Source organism: Aegilops tauschii, chromosome 6 (genome assembly GCF_002575655.3).
Source record: "Aegilops tauschii subsp. strangulata cultivar AL8/78 chromosome 6, Aet v6.0, whole genome shotgun sequence".
Lineage (NCBI taxonomy): Eukaryota > Viridiplantae > Streptophyta > Magnoliopsida > Poales > Poaceae > Aegilops > Aegilops tauschii.
Genome location: NC_053040.3, coordinates 361,818,704 through 361,839,731, shown reverse-complemented (window position 1 = coordinate 361,839,731; position 21,028 = coordinate 361,818,704). Strand labels below are relative to the sequence as shown.

The 21,028-nt window shown below is 45.0% G+C and overlaps 2 protein-coding genes across 2 annotated transcripts; one reads left to right on the top strand and one right to left on the bottom strand.

Moving 5' to 3' along the window:
* The first annotated feature begins 1,976 nt into the window (after positions 1-1,976).
* Positions 1,977-8,549, top strand: LOC109782329 (transcription initiation factor IIE subunit beta). The gene is made up of 6 exons (XM_020340935.4): positions 1,977-2,126; positions 2,449-2,534; positions 5,110-5,370; positions 6,827-6,958; positions 7,158-7,274; positions 7,861-8,549. Exons 3-6 carry the CDS (start codon positions 5,110-5,112, stop codon positions 8,197-8,199), a joined length of 849 nt encoding a protein of 282 aa, XP_020196524.1. The 5' UTR covers positions 1,977-2,126; positions 2,449-2,534; the 3' UTR covers positions 8,200-8,549.
* Positions 8,550-9,927: 1,378 nt separating this feature from the next.
* LOC109782327 (F-box protein PP2-A13) lies at positions 9,928-15,370 on the bottom strand. The gene is made up of 3 exons (XM_020340931.4): positions 14,569-15,370; positions 14,241-14,359; positions 9,928-10,728 (listed from the first exon to the last, which is right to left on the bottom strand). Exons 1-3 carry the CDS (start codon positions 14,914-14,916, stop codon positions 10,299-10,301), a joined length of 897 nt encoding a protein of 298 aa, XP_020196520.1. The 5' UTR covers positions 14,917-15,370; the 3' UTR covers positions 9,928-10,298.
* Positions 15,371-21,028: the final 5,658 nt, after the last annotated feature.

Below are 21,028 nucleotides of genomic sequence, written 5' to 3'. Positions count from 1 at the left end.
TCAAATCCCTCCTCTCGGCGCCATTCTCTTCCACCCCCGCCATGCTCCCCTTGCTTTGCATACACACCCTCCCCGTCCTCCTCCGCCATCATATCTCTCCGGCCGCCGCCCAGGCATTATCGGACGTCCGCAACCCCACCCACGTGCCTGCCCGCCTTGTACTGCGCCACCGTGCACCCAGGATCTGTCCTCAGCCAGATAGGCCCCCCTATCGACAACGTCCATGGCGGACACCACGCCCGACAGAGCTTATTTTCAAACTTCATGTTGTTTTTTTAGATGGTGAGCTATTGTTGTACTCCCTCCATTTAGTTATATGAAGCCATTATGGAATGTACATTTTGCATCTATACAAGGCCACCAACAATAATCGAGGCAAAAATTAATAATATTTCATCGTACTAGCAACTTGTTTCATATTTGCATGCATGCAGTCGTAATGATACTCAGCAAAAGTTAATGATGTTTCCTCGTACTATCTCCATTCAGTTTTCTTGCATGCATGTAGTGTATTAATGATCCCAGTAAACGAAAAGAAAAGCTGGGTTATAAAACATGTATTTAATTTTACCTTGGTACCTGTAATTTGAGTTTCTGGCCTTGTATATCAAAATGGAGGGAGTACTAGAAATATTTGTATGCTATTTATGGATGAATTGTGCTATTTCTGTCGGGAAAAATTTGGTTTTGCCACTCTAGTTTTTGCCATTTTTTCATATGCCACTCGAGATTTTGACATTTCTCTTTTGCCACTCTTAGCTTTTGACAATTGTGATAGCTTTTGACTATGTATCACAATTGTCAAAAACTAAGAGTGACAAAAGTAAAATAAAATTATTTTGCTTTTGCCACAAAATGGCAATTGTGATAATTTTCAATAACTAAGAGTGACAAAAGTGAAATGTCAAAATCTAGAGTGGCATAAGGAAAATTGACAAAATTTAGAGTGGCAAAAACAAAAAATTTCCATTTCTATCAACTTCAACAAAATATATTCTGTTTGATGAATTTTGTTCAATTTGTTGAAATATGATTTGAAATGTATACGATTATGGTTGGATGGCGAGCTCCCGCATCTATGTCAACAAATTGGTTTCCACCGGTCCATGGACGGACAAGCGGTGTCCGGCTTGGGGTTGGAGATGCCCTACCCCACGAATGAAAAACAACGCGGCAAAGGTGCGTTAGCTCTAGTTCAAAATTGATACTGCACATATAGACTAGCCACAGTGGAAGTAACTTCAAGTCCAACTCAGCAAATTTGTGTATGTGGCAATGAGTTAATGAAGAGAGAGGTAGTCCTAGTAACTTAGCTAGTTACTGTAACATCACACGTACCAAAGCAAGATGAGTCTATATCATAATAAATGAAGTATTGCATGTTACCACACATATGTTACTTCCCACTATAGAGGTAGTAACATAGAGTAGTAACATGCTCATGGGATAATTCATCCTGGAGCCCGGGCTCATCTGCACCTGATAAGCAAAAAATTCAAAAAAAAATACTAGAAAAATTCAAAAAAATCCAAAAAAAATTCGGGTGGTAGATAAGTTGATGCGTGAGGTCCGCTCCAAAATTCAACCCATTTGGACATCTGAGTAGGCCTCGGCAAAAAAGACAAATCGGGTCAAAACAGTTTGTGAACAGTAAACTTTTTCACAGACCCCGATTTTGTCTTTTTTGCACAGACTTGCTCAAATGTCCAAACGAGTTGCATTTTACAGCGAACCTCACGCACCTAATTATCTACCACCCGATTTTTTTTTGGAATTTTTTGAATTTTTTTGAATTTTTTTTTATTTTTTCATTTGGCCCGGGCTCATCTGAGCCCGGGAGTCAAATCGCTGCACTCTATGCTCATGTTACTACTCTATGTTACTATTCATCGTGGCTAGTCATATGGCTGTGGAATCCACTCCTGAAAATCGGAGCCACCAATACCAAGCCGTATCGAAACTACCTGCGCGCCCGCGGTTGCCGCAAAAAGAAAAGAAGAAGAAAAAAAAACCTGCGCGCCCGCGGTCTCGGTTTTCTGCAATTGGCTGGCGGCCTGGCGCTCCACCCCGTGCGTCCTTCAGTCCTTCTATCCAAAAGCGACGGAGAGACTCCCGGCGGCGAGCAGGTCAGTGCCCTCCGGCTCCTCCTTGCTTCCTCTCTCTCCGGACGTCTTCCAACATCCCGCGCCGCAGTCATCTCCCCGTTCCCGCTCTCTCCTGGACCCGTCCCCCTCCCCGCTGCCCCGCATCTCGGCCTCCGTGGCGGGCTGCTCGACGCCGCCGTCGTCCCCGGCCTCCGCCGCCTGCCACCTCCCCATCCTCCTCCCATTTCTGTGACCTCCTCCTGAGCCCCATGTCCATCCCTTTCCCCGTCGCCCCTCCCTCTTACAGCCTTCTCCATTGGAGCAGCTCGACATGAACCCTAATCCTCTGCTGCTGTTTTTTTAGGTTGTCCTGTTGTTCTATCCGATTGTGCACTGCTGGTTGTCCTGCTCTCCAGCTGACTGCAGTGGTGTTCTTCTCGCAGTTTGAAGGTAATTCTTCATCCAAGCTTGCCAGAATTTTACCACTGCCTTGTTGTATGCCATGCATTTTTTTTTTTGTGTGTTCGCAACATCTTACAAGTAGATCGTAGCAGAATCATGTCAGATCAATTAGAGCTAGTTTCTTGCATGGATGCTGAAATAAAAGAAGGAGCAGGAGAAAAATTGTGTTTACAAAATTGTATTTTGAATCATGTCTTTTGCGCTAACATATCTCGGTACACAAAGCGGACCAACGAATTTAGGCAGCTTTAATGACGATGAGCAAAGGCGTAATCTTAGGAAGTATTTTCCCAAAGAGATGTATGATGGTTCGGAAGTGTCCTGCTATGATGCATTGTGTTTAACTAAGTGGAACTTCCCTGACTTGTGCACAGAAGTGTGGCCTCCGTGACAGTGTATATGTTACCATGGAAGAAAAGGTTGCTATGTTCTTGTTGGTAGTTGTACATGGTCTAAAAATGAGGTTGCTGCGTGACACTTACAAGCGGTCTTTACAGTTGGTTTCTTGTATGGATGCTTAAAATAAAAGGAGGAGCATGAGAAGGATTAGTTGTACCAAATGGTACGGCTCTCTCTCTTGGCATTTGAATTATTTTCTTTACTTATTGGAGCAACTCTAGCAAAATTGTCAAAGCAGCCTGAACTCCATATTTACCGTCAGTTTGGAGTTTCTGGCCCAAAAGGTTGCTCTAGTAGATTCGTCATTCCACACTCATTGCCATAAATTTTGAAGCACCCTCCATGCTTGCCCCTCCAGCCTCCATATTTGCAGTCCGCAAGCCCATTTTTGGAGTGCGGTCCATCCACGAAATTTGTGTCCCAATGGAAATTTCATGCTGCGGTCTTCATCCTCTCCGTTCCTGAGCAAAGAGCAACCTTCGTCGCCATCTCCACCTTTTCGTGCTCCTCGCCGCTGCCTTCTTCTGCCCTCCTCCACATCCGCCAACGTGTTCTCTGCCGTTCCCAAGGTCAAGGCTCTCCTCATCTAGGTGGGGTTCCTCCTGATCGAGTGTGAGCTTCGACGGGGCTCGGGAGGTCGACGCCTAGCTCCTCCTGCCATGAGCACCCCTAGCCGCCGAGGATCAACCAACCTTGCCCTCGAGGCGCAACGATGTGGAATTGAATGGAGATGCGGGGTGTGCTGTTCGGCGGACAGCGGCTAACGGAGTAGCAGCGAGGCTGGCGCATTGGTGACCCCTCCACAAGCGAGCGCCAACCCTCTGTGCTTTGCTTCTATTTCTCCTGCAGCACTAGTGTGTGGCGGCAGTGATGCGGGTTTGGCTGTAGCACACGAAGCGCTGCCGACGGAGCACTGGTGTGATCGTGCATGGTTGGGCGGCGAGGGAAAGAGAGGAGTCAAGGTGTGGCGGCTGTGTGTGATGCATGGTAGAGGAAGCAGCCAGAGCGGACTAGGACGATGGATTGGGAGCTGGCGCGTGCGGGCGGGGCTGACAGGCAGGCAGAGTCGAGAGCTGGTGGATGGGGAGGGGAGGCGGCACCAGTGGAGAACGGCGGTGGCCAGGCAGCAGCGGCGGGAGCGGTGTCAGTCGTCTAAGAGGAGGAGACGGCACAAGATGGGATCAAGCACAAGTTGCTCGTCCGAAGAGAAAAAAAAAACCCTAGGGCTCTAATCCATGTTAGGAAATATGCAACTTGTATTCTCAGGTGGCCATAGGCTGGTATATATACACGTACATGTGCAGTACAATATGCAGAAAGCCCCTTATAGAACTGGGAAAGTACAAAAGGTGCACAACTAAATATATACTCCCTCCATTTCTAAATATAAGACTTTTTAGAGATTCCAATACGGACTACATACGGATGTATATAGACATATTTTGGAGTGTAGATTCACTCATTTTGCTCCTTATGTAGTCCTTATTGGAATCTCTAGAAAGGCTTATATTTAGAAACAGAGGGAATATATAACTAGTTTGGTCCGCATCACCCAGTCATCACGTGCACATTTCTCATGCCCCGTTGAATCTCAACGTTGAGAAGCAATGGATGGCAATGCATCAAGCCATCACCATAGTATGGATGATGAAGGGGGACATGAGACAACAAGGATGCTTATTCACTTGAACTTGGCAAGAACAGGGAAGGTGTGTCCGGTTTCTCTTCCTTAAGCTTTCGCAGACTCGTGGTGGCCTGCGCTGTACCTGGCTGGGTCAATGCTACAAAAGGTGAAGCCAGTACTGCAATGTGCAATGCCTCTAGCTCCGGTCAATAAGAGTGTCCTCTACTGGCGTAGCTTCTGTTGCGCATCACCAGATAGTGATGTGGAACTACAATGCGTTAATAAGTAATAATTATTTAGTGTAAATAGCTTCCCAAAACCTCAACAGTGATACATTTCTAGTTGCATTTATGTAGGAGCATCCAGAGTGTGCCTTTACCAACTCAGATTGTATCACCTCATACCAGATTTAAGGTGTTTGATAGCATATGTCTAGTTGCTTTACTTTGTAGAGAAGAGCATAGTAGACAGTTGTTTTTTTCCTGTTCAGTTGTCTGCATTCATGATTTTAATAATTGCTTATGAGCATGCCATTTGTAGATGGATCTCAAGGATAGCCTCTCCAGATTTAAGCAGCAGCAGGAGAGGTGCCAGTCATCTTTGGCCAGCATAGCTGCAAGCCAAGCTTCAACCACAAAACCAAAGCACAGGGCCCAACCGATTAATGCTCCATCTGCTCCAGCAAGGCCTGCACAACCTATTAAATTTTCAAACGATACAGAAAGGCTGCAAGACATTAATTCGATTAGGAAATCTCCTGTTGGGGCACAGATCAAACTTGTCATTGAATTGCTTTACAAGGTACTTCTTGCTAAGCTACAACGTTATTTTTTCCCCACACTAGTGTAAGATGGCAAATTTCTTCCCCTGTTAAGGCGTTGCAAATTCTTTCGTTGATCCTGCAAATCATCATGGTAATACATTCTAAAAGCAGTATTCTGCTAATTGAGTTTATATGCCAGATATTGTTATGATTCTTCATGTGGAATTAATTAATATTTAGGGTTTAGGCTGATAATTGTTTCCACCTTCCTGCTAACTAAAGTAGGACTATAGACTGTTTGACTGGATGTGTGCTGTTAGTAAAGGTGGGAATGGATCAGCGTCCATATTCAAACTTCAGACATTCACCTCATATTAAATAAGTTTGATCCAGTATTCCAGTTCACATCCAATCCAATTTGAATGTGAAAGATCCACGCCCATACTTCTTGATCTGGTTTGCATGTACATATTGGAATCGTATCGGTGTGTGTGGGGGGGGGGGGGGGGGACAACTGGTCTCCGGTTCTTAGAGGGAAGCAAATTAACTCGTTTGCCATCAATAATCTTGCCTTGGTCAGTGACGTCTTTTCACTCAGGATCCTCTTGCAAGCCTTTGATGAATTCAGGTAGATGATTCTCCAGCATAACCGTAATAACAACGGAGTTGACATTTGGATTTATAAGTGGGGGCCATCTTTCTCTGCCTCCAAAACCTATAGGCTCTCTTTCGGTCATATTCAGGCCCCTTTTTTTTCTTCTCAAACCGGTTCTGGAACTCTAAATGCTCCTCCAAGATTAAGGCATTAGTTTGCAGAGACGGAATTTCCAGGTCAGGAACAGTTGTTAACTACGTGCTCTGCGAGGATGGCCAACCTTGATACCAGAGATCACCTCTTCTTGAATTGCCACTTGAGCATAGAGTGTTGGGTGCCGATCAATCTACATTTGGATAGTGATCTGGGATGGAGAACATGATTGTTTTGGCCAGGGGGTCCTTCAGCAAACCCTTCTTCGTGGAGGCTTTCTCTGTTGCTGCTTGGAGCATTTGAGAACAAAGAAACTGTAAAATCTTTGACAATGAACCGTAGTTTAGGCGCTTTGCCCTTCCTCTTGAAGTGGGGCCTTTTTCTTTTTCCTTTCAGAATGAGCTATGAATGAGGAGCTTAAGATTCCCCTTATAGGCTGGCTTGATGATCTGGGCTAAGCCCGCCCGCCCCTCTCTCTTCTGTATATAGCTGTTGTATATCTCTTCTTGTAAATATTTATGTTCTTAATAAAATTCTACTGCCGGGGCTTCCCTACGCCTACAGTTTTTCGATATAAAAAGCAAATATGAACAGTGTTATAACAATTTTCTACCATGGTTTGCTTTCTGCGCATTAACATTCTTTGGCTTTAGAAGTTGTAAATATCTTCACGAAGAGCATTATGTGAACCTTATTTATAAATTGCAGTGCTGTGTCTCACTACTGGAATTGATATTTTACTGCAGACAAGACAAGCTTTTACGGCAGAGCAAATAAATGATGCAACTTACGTTGATATCAATGGTAATAAGGCTGTCTTTGACAGTCTGAGGAATAACCTCAAAGTACACTATGATGGGAGACGTTTCTCGTACAAGGTAATTGTTACTTACCAGTTATGTTTTCAATACTTAGCTTGAATCTTCTAAGCGCTTCTTGCTTCATATATAATAATTTTTGTAATTGATATGAAGAACATAACATGAGAAATGTGTTATCTCCATAGACTTATCTTTCTGTTTGAAGTTGAATTAGTTCGAAGGTGTCATTGTTATTTGGCTGTTGGAACCTGTGCAGTCCAAGCATGATCTGGAGGGGAAAGATCAACTACTTGATTTGATAAGGTGTCACCAGGAGGGTCTTGCTGTTGTGGAAGTGAAGGATGCATACCCAAGTGTATTGGAAGATTTGCAGGTGAGAATATGTGACCCTAATTCTCCTGAAGGTGATACTTTGCAGTTTCTTGGTTAACCAGTTGCTAGTTAACTGTTTATGGTACCCAACCATTGTAATGTTTCAATTAATCTTGCAGTCATGTGCCTATTGGTTTATCCCCAATCTACTTGGATATTTGTAGTTTCACCCAATGGTGCTTAATACTTCTCATTTTAACTCTGGACTTCAGAGTACCACGATGGGAGGTTTAGTGGTCACTCATGTTTCTTAGCATCTAGACCTGGTAAAATTACCAATGGCATACCTTGTTGAAATGCTGTCAGTCCCTCTGGACAGTTTTGGGGTACCATGAGTTGTGTTGTCATCATAGATACATCATGAGAATATCCGTTTATGTAGGAAGTTTCCAAGAAATTCTGTAAGAGGGCACAAGTCAGTCCTGCAAGCTCTGAACTAGAGGGGTCTGTAAATAACAGTTGTTTCATATGGGTTTCTTTTGGTCTGGTAGCATATGATGGATAATCTTGAGTGCCATGGTTTGCGTACACTACTACACATGTTATACATTGCGTATATCTTTATAACCCATATTGTTGGCTTCTAGGCTCTGAAGGCAGCAGGTGAAGTTTGGCTGTTGTCAAACATGGATTCACAGGAGGACATTGTTTACCCTAATGATCCAAAAGTGAAGATCAAGGTTGATGATGACCTGAAGGAGCTCTTCCGTGGGATTGAGTTACCGCGTGATATGGTTGATATCGAAAAGGAGCTCCAGAAGAACGGCATGAAGCCGATGACCGACACCACGAAACGACGAGCAGCAGCCCAGATCCATGGCGTGAAACCAAAGGCTAAGCCTAAGAAGAAGCAACGCGAGATAACTAAACGGACCAAGCTCACGAATGCCCATCTGCCTGAGCTGTTCCAACATCTTAAATCTTGATTGTGCCGTTATCAGCAACTCCGATGTATTTCGTTTCATCCTACCTCTAGTTAATGTCATCGATTATATGTGCCTGCAACCCTAGTTTGTGGTTATGTGAGCTCCAAGATCTTGATCTGAGAGCCCTGTTGTATGTAGCATAATCTGACTTGGAAGAGTTTGAGATTGTTTTTTATCATAATCCTCTCAAACCTGTCATGGTGTAGCATGCCCGGGTTGTTTCATTCCGGTGGAATGTTTGGTTGCTAGTGGTAGGGCGTGCGTGTGTTTGTTAACTGGAATGAGTGTGTGTATGTGTAGTATATGTTTGTTCTGTGTTTAGTAAAAAATAAAGTAGTAGTATGAAATTACTGGCATCTGCTGCCCAGGTGAGAAAGTGGAAGGCTTCCAGTCTGTGCTATCGATGAGAAGCGGAAACTGCTGAGGCGAATGATCAGTTAACTCAGCTCTGGTTTTCTAAGAGCATCTTCGGCAGGTTGTGTAAAATAGGGCACAGCCGATTTTTACATCACGAGGGGGCAAAAACGTTGCTTCAAGTGCACCAGATGCCAAAAAATTACTTCAAGGATAGAGCACTGCAAAATACAACATACAGTGCTGCAAATTTGCAACACTTGGGCGGCAGGAGCAAATTTTTAAGGCAAAGAGGCATCGCAAGACCATAAGAAAACAATTGTTTTACATCACACTGTTGCTTCAACAGGTGCCCTAAAATAGAGCAACCACAAGAAGACGACCGTGATGTATTTTATGGCATCAATTTTAGAGCAACGGTTGAAGATGAACATTTTGATGTTCCAATTTTTGCTTCAAATCAGTTTTGGTGCCTTAAACTTGGCACCTATTGAAGATGCTCTAAGAAGCTGTGCTTGCTTTGTTTGGGCTGATGACAGCTGCCGAACAGCAAGCGACCGCTCGGAAGAGGTCCAGCTGCATGCTCCGGGCATGAGCGATCGAGATCAGCAGAGCTGGCTTTGGAGATATGAGGCGCTGCGTAGTGTAAAAACTGAATATTCTCTGTTTTCCTTGACATTTTTATTCTAAAGTAGAGATTTGAAAGATATCCATTAGTTAGGAAGGATAAAGTTGCTGGTTAATTGACAAAAACCAGGTTAATATAATCACGAACTTGCTCACTCATGCATACTACTCCTGACTATGGAGCCACAGGACCCCAACAAACACACCCAACATAGACTCAATGCAGCCACAGACACTTGGGTCATATCAATGAAACCCATCGACCAACAACAACTTGAGATGGATATAATAACAAGGACAATAGACACATGGGAGCCAACGTTTGCAGTCTAGACAATTGTATCATGGAAGCACCTACACCTCCCTATTACCACTCTTGTCATTGCACTTGCTAGATTTCTTATTGCAGATGCCAGATCGATGGTGAGCGTCATCCTTATTGCATTTGTCCCCGATGCCTTCTGCTTCAAGATGCATCCAATCATTTTTCTTTTCAAATTTAGCAGCCAAGTGAGCGCCATCCTTGCATTTGTCCCCGATGCCTTTTGCTTCAAGAGGCATCCAACCATTTTTTTTTCAGATTTAGCATCCAATTTAGATATGTATTCAACAAGTTTGATGGCAAACATGTCCCCGATCCCGAGGTTAGGCACCGGCGCTCCGAGCACATCAACATCACCCTGAGAGTATCATTCTAATACATTCAAGCTGACAAATAAAAACAAACGAAGGGCTGGAACACCCAAATGGTCAAGAAGATAAAATTAATTATCATCATAGGGCGACGCAGAGAGGAACACCCAGCTCGCCAAACATCATTATGCTGATGAAAATTACAGATGAAGATGGTATTGACCGCTTATTACACGACTAGTACTGTGCACTCCGCAAATAACATGTCAAGTTAACCTGCTTCTAGATCTCCCCTACCTCCCTAGCTGTGTAACTAACACTACAAAGAATACAGAACAAAATGCAAAACTCTCACCAGAAAGGAAGAAGAAAGAAAATGATATATACAAGGACCTTCAGATAAGAATGGACAGGAAAAATACTAGCCATCTCCCTCTGAATTGCCTCGTGTCGCTGCAGCACCGCAACCACTCTGCAAAATCTCATCACATGTAGACCATGTTCATGTTCTCGCGCCGATACCCTTTCGGGTATATCGCAACCGAATCAACGCACAAACCACCTTTCGTATGGGTGCAGTCAATCTGCATCATTGAATACTTCAGGCTGGTCAGCTCATCCGAGTTCGAGATGACAAAATCACCGACGTGGTAGAGAATCCAGCTTCCCGGTCCATCTAGATAATACTCCGATGTAGCCTGCTGTTCGTCCGATGTTGAGAGCTGGAACCGCGTGGGTCTGGCATCCCACCCATGAATGAGCTCAGTTCCACAAACCCGACGACCCATGCGTCTGTGCGCTCGACCCAGGTGAAGACGGAAAAACAGGCTGTATGAACCTGCAGGGAAGCAGAAATCAAGCTCCCCACCCACTTCAAGCCACCAAATTTGCTGAAGATAGGCAACACTATGGAATCTGAAATAGCACACGGAAGAAACTCAGCAAACCTCCATTTACCAGAATATGTAGGAAAAAATATAACATGAAAGATGAAACAATCGAAGGGCTAGGAAATGTAGAAAAAATAACAAGACTAATAACCTGATAGCAGAACTTGTAATCAAGCGTTTCATAAGTCACAATCTCTGAAGCTGATAACCCTAAACCCAGTATATGGCTGACTATATGCAACAAAACATCAATACATACAAACGCTTTATAATGGAATACTAGGTACACTCCAAGATATAATTAGAAACGTACTTGACGAATAGCTCACTTATGAAAAAAATAATGCCAGTACAAAGCAACACAAATTACTACAATGTACATCAAAATTAAATAACTTTGAGACAAAGGGAAAACATAAATACTATTTTAAGGCACTATACGTGTATTCCAATTTTTAAATGCAAAAGTAAAATATGCCTTCAAATACCTTATCTATGCATCAAAATGTCCCCCTCTAATGTGTGACCATGTCTCACTTAGATTATTCACTCTCCATATCCCATACGTTCAAGGCAAGAAGGTTATTTCATAAAATAATTCTATTCTCACCAGGCCACCATATATTTTCCAATATATCTTTTCCTTTCAGAGAACCTCTTCTGTTGATCTCTCTGTTTGTAGTCGGTTAATGTGGGAATTTCTTTTTATAGTATGTTGTTCTCTTTTTAGCTGATTAATACGGGAATTTCCAGCCCCACAAAGCAAATATGAACACTCATTTTAATGTCTCTTAAATATACCATAATAGATCTGTGTCAGATGAAATGTTTTACTTCTCACTGATCACTATCTCCTGAATTAGTAGTGTTGCATATTTCACTCTAGCTTATGCTAATACAAGGTTAACATCCAATGACTGGAATCAAGTAGCCTGCAAAATTAGCAACATTTAGGCAATTTGAGGTTAACTGCTGACTTTAAAATGATTTTCCTAATTTGGAAAATTGGCTCTTAGAGCAACTCTAGCAGACCCCGCATCCGACCCCGACCCGCAAAATAACCGCCAAAATGCGGGTACGGGCCGGAAAGCCCGCCCGACCAGACCCCACATCCCGCCCCAGCCCGCAAAAATTTTTAGGGGGCGCGGCAAATTTCCGGCCCCAACCCGGGAAAACGCGGGTTTCCCCCTCGCGGCTGCGGTGCCCTGCATCACAGAGAAGCAGTTGGCGGGAGGGACATTTCAGCCCGCGCTCTTTTCCCCCTTCCTTCCGCCGCCGCCCGCCCTTGCTTCCGCCCGCCCGCCGCCGGCGATTCCGGCCATATCTGCGGGCGGAATCGCTCCGCGGGGCCGCCCCACACCCTCCCGCGCCAAGCCGCTACACCGCCCCTCCGGGTCCGGCGAGAAGAGCCGCCCCCCAGTCGCCGCCGCCGCTGGGATCGACCACCGCCGAGCGCACCACCCTCGTGGCCGCCCGGGATCACTCGCCACCGGTTAGTCCCTTTTTTGTGATTTTCGCGAGCTATGTAGTAGATTGACGCGCCGGCGTGCGTGTAGATGGAGTTGACCCCGTGCGAGAAGTTCTTGCTATCCGATTCGTCCGATTCGGACGACTCGGATGTGGAGACCATGCTTGCGACCTTTCGGCAGCAAACATTGGTCATGGCGCTTGCCGTGAAGGAGCATGAAGACGAGTACCGAAAGAGGAGGCGAGGATCTACTGTCGGGCGTCTGTGCATTTCGCGGAATCGCCATCTTGGAAACGAGATGTTGATGCAAGATTATTTTTCGGAGAATCCTACATATCCTGCACACCTCTTCCGCAGAAGGTACCGAATGCGCCGATCCCTTTTTGTGAAAATTGTTGAAGCTTGCGAGGCAAATTACCGGTATTTCACTCAGAGAAGGAATGCCGCGGGCTTAAAGGGATTTAGTGCAATCAAAAAATCTCCGCAGCTATGCGGGTGATTGCATATGGCGTTCCGGCTGACTATGCCGATGAGTATCTTAGCATTGGTGAAGATAGCACAATTGAGTCTGTGCGTAGATTTGCAAAAGTGATCGTCCGTGTCTTTGGTCCCGAGTATCTTCGGGCACCAAATGAAGATGACACAAAGAAATTGATGGCAGCTAATGAGAGGAGAGGTTGGCCTGGGATGCTAGGTAGCATTGATTGTATGCATTGGAATTGGAAAAATTGCCCCAAGGCTTGGCAAGGAATGTATTGTGGCAAGTCTCGTGATGCAACAATTGTGCTAGAGGCCGTAGCATCCGAGGATTTATGGATTTGGCATTGCTTTTTTGGTATGCCCGGCACACTCAATGATATCAATGTGTTGCAACGCTCTCATTTGTTTGCTAGGCTTGCTAGTGGTGATGCTCCTGCTTGCAACTACACTATCAATGGGCATGAATACACAAAGGGGTACTATCTTGCAGATGGTATATATCCTCCTTGGTGCACATTTGTCAAGAGCATCAAAGAACCCAAAACAAAAAAACAATGTGAATTTGCAAGGGTGCAAGAGGCAGCCCGAAAAGACATTGAAAGAGCATTCGGTGTTTTGCAATCTAGGTTTGCCATTGTCCGAGGTCCTGCTCGTTTTTGGGATAAGAAAACCCTGAAGAACATCATGACTTGCTGTGTTATCCTGCACAATATGATTCTTGAAGATGAGAGAGGAATGGACTTAGAATTCTTTTACGATAATGTGGGTAGCCGTGTCAAACCAGCTAGAGACCCAAACCACATTAGAGCTTTTCTTCAGACATACAAGGAGATTGAAAATGCAGACACACACTTTCAACTTCAGGAAGATCTCATTGAGCACCATTGGCAAAGGGCTGGACAGTGACTAATTTTTGTATTCATTTGTATTTGTATTCATGACAAGTTTTGTATGGCATTATTTTAAGTTTGCTACGGTGATTTGAATAATTATTTGTAATGCGGATGATTATTGTTTTATGTTTGATTTGAATAATTCAGTTTGTTTTCGATTGTTGAATTATGTTGGATTTGAGATTTGCGGGCTGATGATTTGCGGGGATGCAGCGGCGCAAAGAGCAGAACCCACATAGCCGACCCGTAAAAAAGCATATTCCGCGAATATACTTTTTTACGGATCCGTTTGGGGGGTCTGCATCTGTGCCAGCCCGCGCCGGCCCGCAAAAGCTGTTTTGCGCGAACTGCATACGCGTTTTGCGGGGTCTGCTAGAGTTGCTCTTATCAACTAAGTATACCATGAAACTATGCAATAGCCTAACCAGCTACAGAGTATTACAGCATTATATAATCATATTAAAGAGTATACATTAGTTAAATAGGATTAAGCAAAACAACCCAGCAATGAAGTAAAAACAGTATGCAAAATAGGTTCTTTAGGAGTTAAGGAAGAATATGTCAGCGATACTCCAGTGCATATGGCTTTAACCTGAATCAGAAAACCAACTGCTGAGATGGTTTCTTCAATGGCAACTATTGGAATTCACATCTCAGAGAAAAAATGTATAAAGGTCAGCAAGAGGAAGAAATTACCTTGATTCCTCTGTGACAAGGTGGCTCCAATATCTTCGGTCATCTATACCTGTGATCGCCATCGCTTTTGAGGAGATGGACATACAAAGACCTCCCTTGTTCTTCTCGATCCAGAATTCCTGCAAATCACAGCATGGTTGCCTTTTAAGCAGAAGAATTCATTCCAAGCAAGAAGGGTCCATGAACAGAACTACAGCCAAATCAATCAAACATGAACAAAAAAGGAAATAGAAATCCTCTCCAGTTTCCAGTATTAAACACTATATCTGCTCAATTAATCATCTACGTATATGATCAGCTGCCATAAAAGATTAGTTAAATGAGCTACCTTTGTACCGCCATCAAATGGAGTAGGTCGGCACAGGCGCGCGTAAATCCCCTTCTTAGTCGATATAGGGGAGCAGGGCTTGACATTGCCGTCTCCGTCGCCATCGCCCTCATCATCAGCGGCAGCTGCGAGGGCCGCAAGGTACCGGTAGTTAGCGGGCAGCTTGCCGGCCCAGACGCAGTCCGCGGATGCGGCGCCCCGGAAGGCGCGGTTGAGGCAGGCTACTTGGCAGATCTCCGGCGGGTCAAGGTTGAGCAGCACCGCCGCCACGCAGCTCTCCGGCATGTCGCCGAGAGACGTCTCACCCCAATCGGCATCGGCGCCAAGGATGCTTGATCCCGTCCCCATCTAAGACCAAATTGCGCGGATTATGGCAGCCTTCCTAGCAGACGGAGCACCCGGCGCCTAAGGTTTGCCGAGCGAAGGTAGGATTGGAGCCAAGGAACCGCCAATTGGCCTTCTACCCGGGCGAGCAGAAATCAAGAATCACACATGCGGAGCCAAATTACAGCCGAATACAAGCCTTTGCGCGGGCGATTCGATCAAAGGGTCGCACCTTCCGACCCCCCGCCGGCCTCAAATCGACCAGAAAATGCTCCGAATTCCCAACTTTCGCGAGAATGGAGCCCAAATTGATGGAAAACTTGGGGTTGAATCGAGAGGCGAATCGAACCCCGCGACAAAAGATTTCCTCGAATGGAAGGGGAGAAGCGCTGGGAGGAAACGGGGAGATTTTTCGGAGGCCTTTTAAAGAAGAGAATCGGTCCACCGCCCCCCTGTCCCGGTATTGATACACGGCCATACGGTAGGTCGCTTACCTACTGACCGTATAACAAACGTTGCCGTTTGGGTCCAATTGTGTATAGTACTCCCTCTGTCCCAAAATATAAAAACGTTTTTAACATTAATATATAAAAAAGTTTTTGACACTAATGTAATGTTAAAACGATATTATGAGATGGAGGGAGTAATTATCTTCGGCCCCGGAAGATTAGCACAATGTCATAGGACGGGACGACAGTGGATAACGTAGGATAGTGGCACATTTATGTGCAAGTAGTTTGCGCGGATTTGATTCGATTGGATTTGGAATGGATTAAGTTCGAATTTAGTAGTACTACTTCCTATTCCCAAGGGAGGTGGCGCTATTAAACCGATAGAATTCAATTTTATTAAAAAATATTTATTTAGATACTCATCATTGTAAAAATACAAAATGATTTTTATGTAATTATGTTTTAGTATAGTGAAATCAAATGATCAGTGCAATTGCCAACTAAAACAAAGAACTCTAACGTCTCTCGCTCCTGGCGGCTGGAACCCTAGCCGCCGCCAGGAGAGTCCAATCTTCCAGCGCCGTTCTCCGGCGACACCCCTCCGCCGGCGACCTCGGTCGTCGGTGATGAGGGGGGTCACCGGATCCACACGTGTGGATCGTTTTTACTCTCTCGTAGTCTAGGTTTTTAGACTGTTCATCGTCTTGGCTTCGGCGATGATGATGACAACGCTGAATAAAGATTCTTCGGATCCTTCCCTGACAAGGCCATCGGTTCTATGGTTGGGGATGGATTTGAAAACTAGTCTGTTCAAGCAAGGATGGCGTGGCGGCGGCGGTATCCTCGTGGTGGACCTGTGTCCTCGGGCTCCGTCGTTGCGATGGCGTTTGCTCCAGCGTTGGCGTGGAGCTTGGAAAGTAGTCCAGGAGCGGATGCAGATTGTGGTCTGCATCGACGACATCTGAAAGACGGAACTTGTGCTGGGTTCGTGGTTCATGGATGGCTGGTATGGTTTCCTCCTTTGACGTCTTAGTCGTGGTGGGGTGCCAGATCTGGAGTTCGATGGCGTGTCCGGGGTGTTGCCCCAGTCTAATTCGTTCAACGACAAGGGCTTCACTTTTGGTGAGCCACCTTGGAGGTCCACAAAGCTGCATATCAGCGATGGAGCCGCATCGAGCTCGGGTGAGGAGGTGATCCGTCATTCTTTTCTTCGGTGGCTACTATGGTCCGGAGGCAGGTGACGGATGTTGGTGTCAAACTCAGAGACGTTCTGATATCTTTTCAGTTTTGTCATGTCGGTCCTTACGTGACTTGTACTTTGATCTTTATGATATGAATGAGACACGTATTACCATGCAAAAAAACCAAAGGACTCTCTTTATAAGTGCTGCTATTTGGCTCCGAGCTCATCTGCTCTCATGGTGAACAATAAATTAAAAATACAAGAAAACTTTTAAAAAATCTGATTTTTTTTGCATGGAAGATTCTTAGGTGCGCGAGGTCCGCTTCACAACTCATTTAGACATTTGAGTAGTTCTTGGCAAAGAAGACAAATTTGGGATATGTGAAACTGCTTATGTACTGTTCTGACCCATTTTGCTAAGAGTTACTCATATGTCTAAATAAACTGAAATTTGGAGCAAATCTCATGCACCAAATCATCTTCCATGCAAAAAAACATATATTTTTGATTTTTTAGTATTTATTTTGAATTTTCTCTTCATCGGATGCAGATGAGCCCAAGCTCAGAAATTGATTCGCTATATTTTTATATTGTATTCAATATTATTAGGGTTGTTGGACGCAGGAAGAACAAATCACTCATTATATTTTGTGGATTGTCGAGGATTACTCCCCCAGATGGGAATATAAGTCGGGCACTAAATTTTAGTTCCTCAATTTGACAATCGAAACATGTGTTGTATACCATAAAAATATTATATTTCTAGATTCATCGTCGAATGAACTTTTCAAACATATAATTTGTAGCATATATACATATTGCTAGTTAACCAAGAGCCTAAATTTCCGTGCCCGACTTACACTACTTTATGGAGGGAGTATTTGATATCCTACAAAACACTTGCACTTGCAGCCTCGCCAAACTACCTAAAATAGTGCGTTGAGCGACAACACTTGGCTAGTTTGCACCACCTGACGATCCTACATGTCTACATGGCATCCTATGTGTGGGGACACACACACACAGCGATGCACTGATCAACACTGGATGATGCGTACACGTCCACATGTCATCCTAGACGTGGACACATAGATGGCGAACATTGATGACGGTGTCCTGGACTAGGGGTCCCGGCCAAGCTAGTCTAGTCCATGGACCGAACTGACGGCCCATTGATAAGAAGGGACTCTGGAGGCCTCGAACCTGTGACGTAATCATACCGGACTTTACCGAAGATTGGCGTGTACTCCAAGGATATCATTTGAGTTCGGCATGTAACCCCTAAATGGCAACCGACCAGGTGCAATCCTAGATACCTCCGGTGCCTATATAAACCAAAGGGTTTAGCCTGTACAGGGGGATCGATTATCATCATCATCGGCCTTAGGGTTTAGTCCACGACTTACGATCTTGAGGTAGATCAACTCTATACTTTGATACATCCACATATAAACAAGAGCAGGACGTAGGGATTTACCTCCTCAAGATCTGGGTAAAACACTGTGTTCCTTGTCTCCTGTTACCCATCGATTCAATCTCACAGCTCGGGTCCCCTACCCGAGGTCTGCCGGTTTTGACACCGACATTGATGCTTTCATTGAGAGCTTGCTGTTTGATTGCCAAGGATTGATGGCTCGCTTGCAGATTGATAGCAGTATTGGCTACGGGGACATCTTCGTCCCCGGCCAGCTTTTCGCCTTTGGTAGTATCGTGCTGCACGTCGATCTGGCCTGCCACCTGGGTTGTGTCGAGAGCTTTGCCCCAAACCAAGTCGTCATGTTCGGAAGCCTAGAGTACATCACAGACTCCTGAGGTGACCTAGCCCTCTCGGGATGGATCTTGGATCGGCTCAAAGATCCCTCCGGTGCAGCGGCTCAGGAATTGACTTCCAACCTGATCCTCAGATCCGGTCTCTCACCAAAACCGACCCAGAGATAGATCCAGTGGCCGCCTCAAATGTCGGCCTTGAGCCAGGCTTGTCTTCGGACCCGACAGTAAAAACCTCTAACGTAATTTCTTTTCCCATCGACCAAGGGTCAGCTCTGGACGACCGAAATGACGGGGACGCGTCCTACGGCCCGAACAAACTGCTTCAGGTCAGCTTGACTTATAGCCAGGTCCTGGACACCGAGGAGCTCTAGCAGATAAATGATGTACTGGATCGAATCCAAAGCCTGCTGATCTCGTCCGCGGTTTATGATTAGATCAGATGTAAAGCCGATAACCGGGTTTTCATCCCGCCCATCACCCACCTAGTCACGACGATTGAAGACTTGACCGATACTCTTGACTACGGCTCTGACGAAGCCACTGACATGGAGGAAGATGTTAGTGGCGACATCGGAGCAAACCCACCCGCGACCATATCCCATACTGGGAATTGGGCTATGACGTCTACCTATGACGTTTACATGGTCGACACTCCTAAAGACAATTCTAAGGATAAACCTAAGGAAAACCCTAAGCGTCGTCGCCCTAAGAGGTGACCGAAGGGCAATAACGGGAGCAGAAGTATGACCAATACTACGGGCGCCGCCGATAATGGTGCTGCCCCCGATTCCGCTGAGAACCCGGGCGTGGACAGTCAAGTCTCGCTCGCCCAACATAACGGGCCCGTAGCGATGCCCCTGGTGTTGGAAATATGCCCTAGAGGCAATAAAAAATGGTTATTATTATATTTTCTTAATCATGATAAATGTTTATTATTCATGCTAGAATTGTATTGACCAGAAACTTAAATACATGTGTGAATACATAAACAAATATCGTGTCCCTAGTGAGCCTCTACTAGACTAGCTCATTGATCAAAGATGGTTAAGGTTTCCTAACCATAGACATGAGTTGTCACTTGATGACGGTATCACATCATTAGGAGAATGATGTGATGGACAAGACCCATCCGTTAGCATAGCATATGATCGTTAAGTTTTCGCTACTGCTTTCTTAATGTCAAATACATATTCCTTTGACCATGAGATCATGCAACTCCCGGATACTGGAGGAATACCTTGTGTGCTATCACATGTCACAATGTAACTGGGTGATCATAAAGGTGCTCTACAGGTATCTCCAAAGGTGTCTGTTGAGTTGGCGTGAATTGAGATTGAGATTTGTCACTCCGTATGACGAAGAGGTATCTCTGGGCCCTCTCGGTAATACAGCATCACAAGAAGCTTGCAAGCAAAGTAACTAAGGAGTTAGTTAAAAGATGATGTATTACGAAACGAGTAAAGAGACTTGGCGGTGATGAGATTGAACTAGGTATGGAGATACCGACCATCGAATCTCGGGTAAGTAACATACCGACATACAAAGGGAACTACGTATGTTGTCATAAAGGTTCGACCGATAAAGATCTTCGTGGAATATGTAGGAACCATTACGGGAATCCAGGTCCAGCTATTGGTTATTGACCAGAGAAGTGCCCCGATCATGTCTACATCATTGTCGAACCCATAGGGTCCGCACGCTTAACGTTCGTTGATGGTATAGTATTATATGAGTTATGTATGTTGGTGACCGAATGTTGTTCGGAGTTCCGGATGAGATCACGGACATGAAGAGGAGCTCCGGAATAGTCCGGAGGTAAAGATTGATATATAGGATGATAGTGTTTGGTCTCCGGAAGAGTTTCAGAATGCACCGGATATTCATCAAAACACCGGAAGGGGTTCCGGGAGGCCCCGGGAAGTTATTGGGCCAAACGGGCCAAGGGAGGGAGCACACCAGCCCACAAGGGGGCTGGCGCGCCCACATCCTGGCCGCCGACCCTCTAGGAAGGAAAAGGGGGGTGCCCAAGGCAGGGCAGCCGCCGCCCCCCTGGCATCTTCTCCACCTCCTAAAGAAGGAAATGAAGGAAATATGCCCTAGAGGCAATAATAAAGTTGTTATTTTATATTTCCTTATATCATGACAAATGTTTATAATTCATGCTAGAATTGTATTAACCGGAAACTTGACACATGTGTGGATACATAGACAAAACACTGTGTCCCTAGTAAGCCTCTACTAGACTAGCTCGTTAATCAAAGATGGTTAAGTTTCCTAACCATATACATGTGTTGTCATTTGATGAACAGGATCACATCATTAGGAGAATGATGTGATGGACAAGACCCATCTGTTAGCATATATAGCATATTATCGTTAAGTTTCTCCTACTGCTTTCTTAATGTAAAATACATATTCCTTTGACCATGAGATAATGGAACTCCCGGATACTGGAGGAATACCTTGTGTGCTATCACATGTCACAACGTAACTGGGTGATCATAAAGGTGCTCTAGAGGTATCTCCAAAGGTGTCTGCTGAGTTGGCGTGAATCGAGATTGAGATTTGTCACTCCGTATGACGAAGAGGTATCTCTGGGCCCTCTCGGTAATACAGCATCACAAGAAGCTTGCAAGCAAAGTAACTAAGGAGACTTGGCAGTGACGAGATTGAACTAGGTATGGAGATACCGACGATCGAATCTCGGGCAAGTAACATAACGACAGACAAA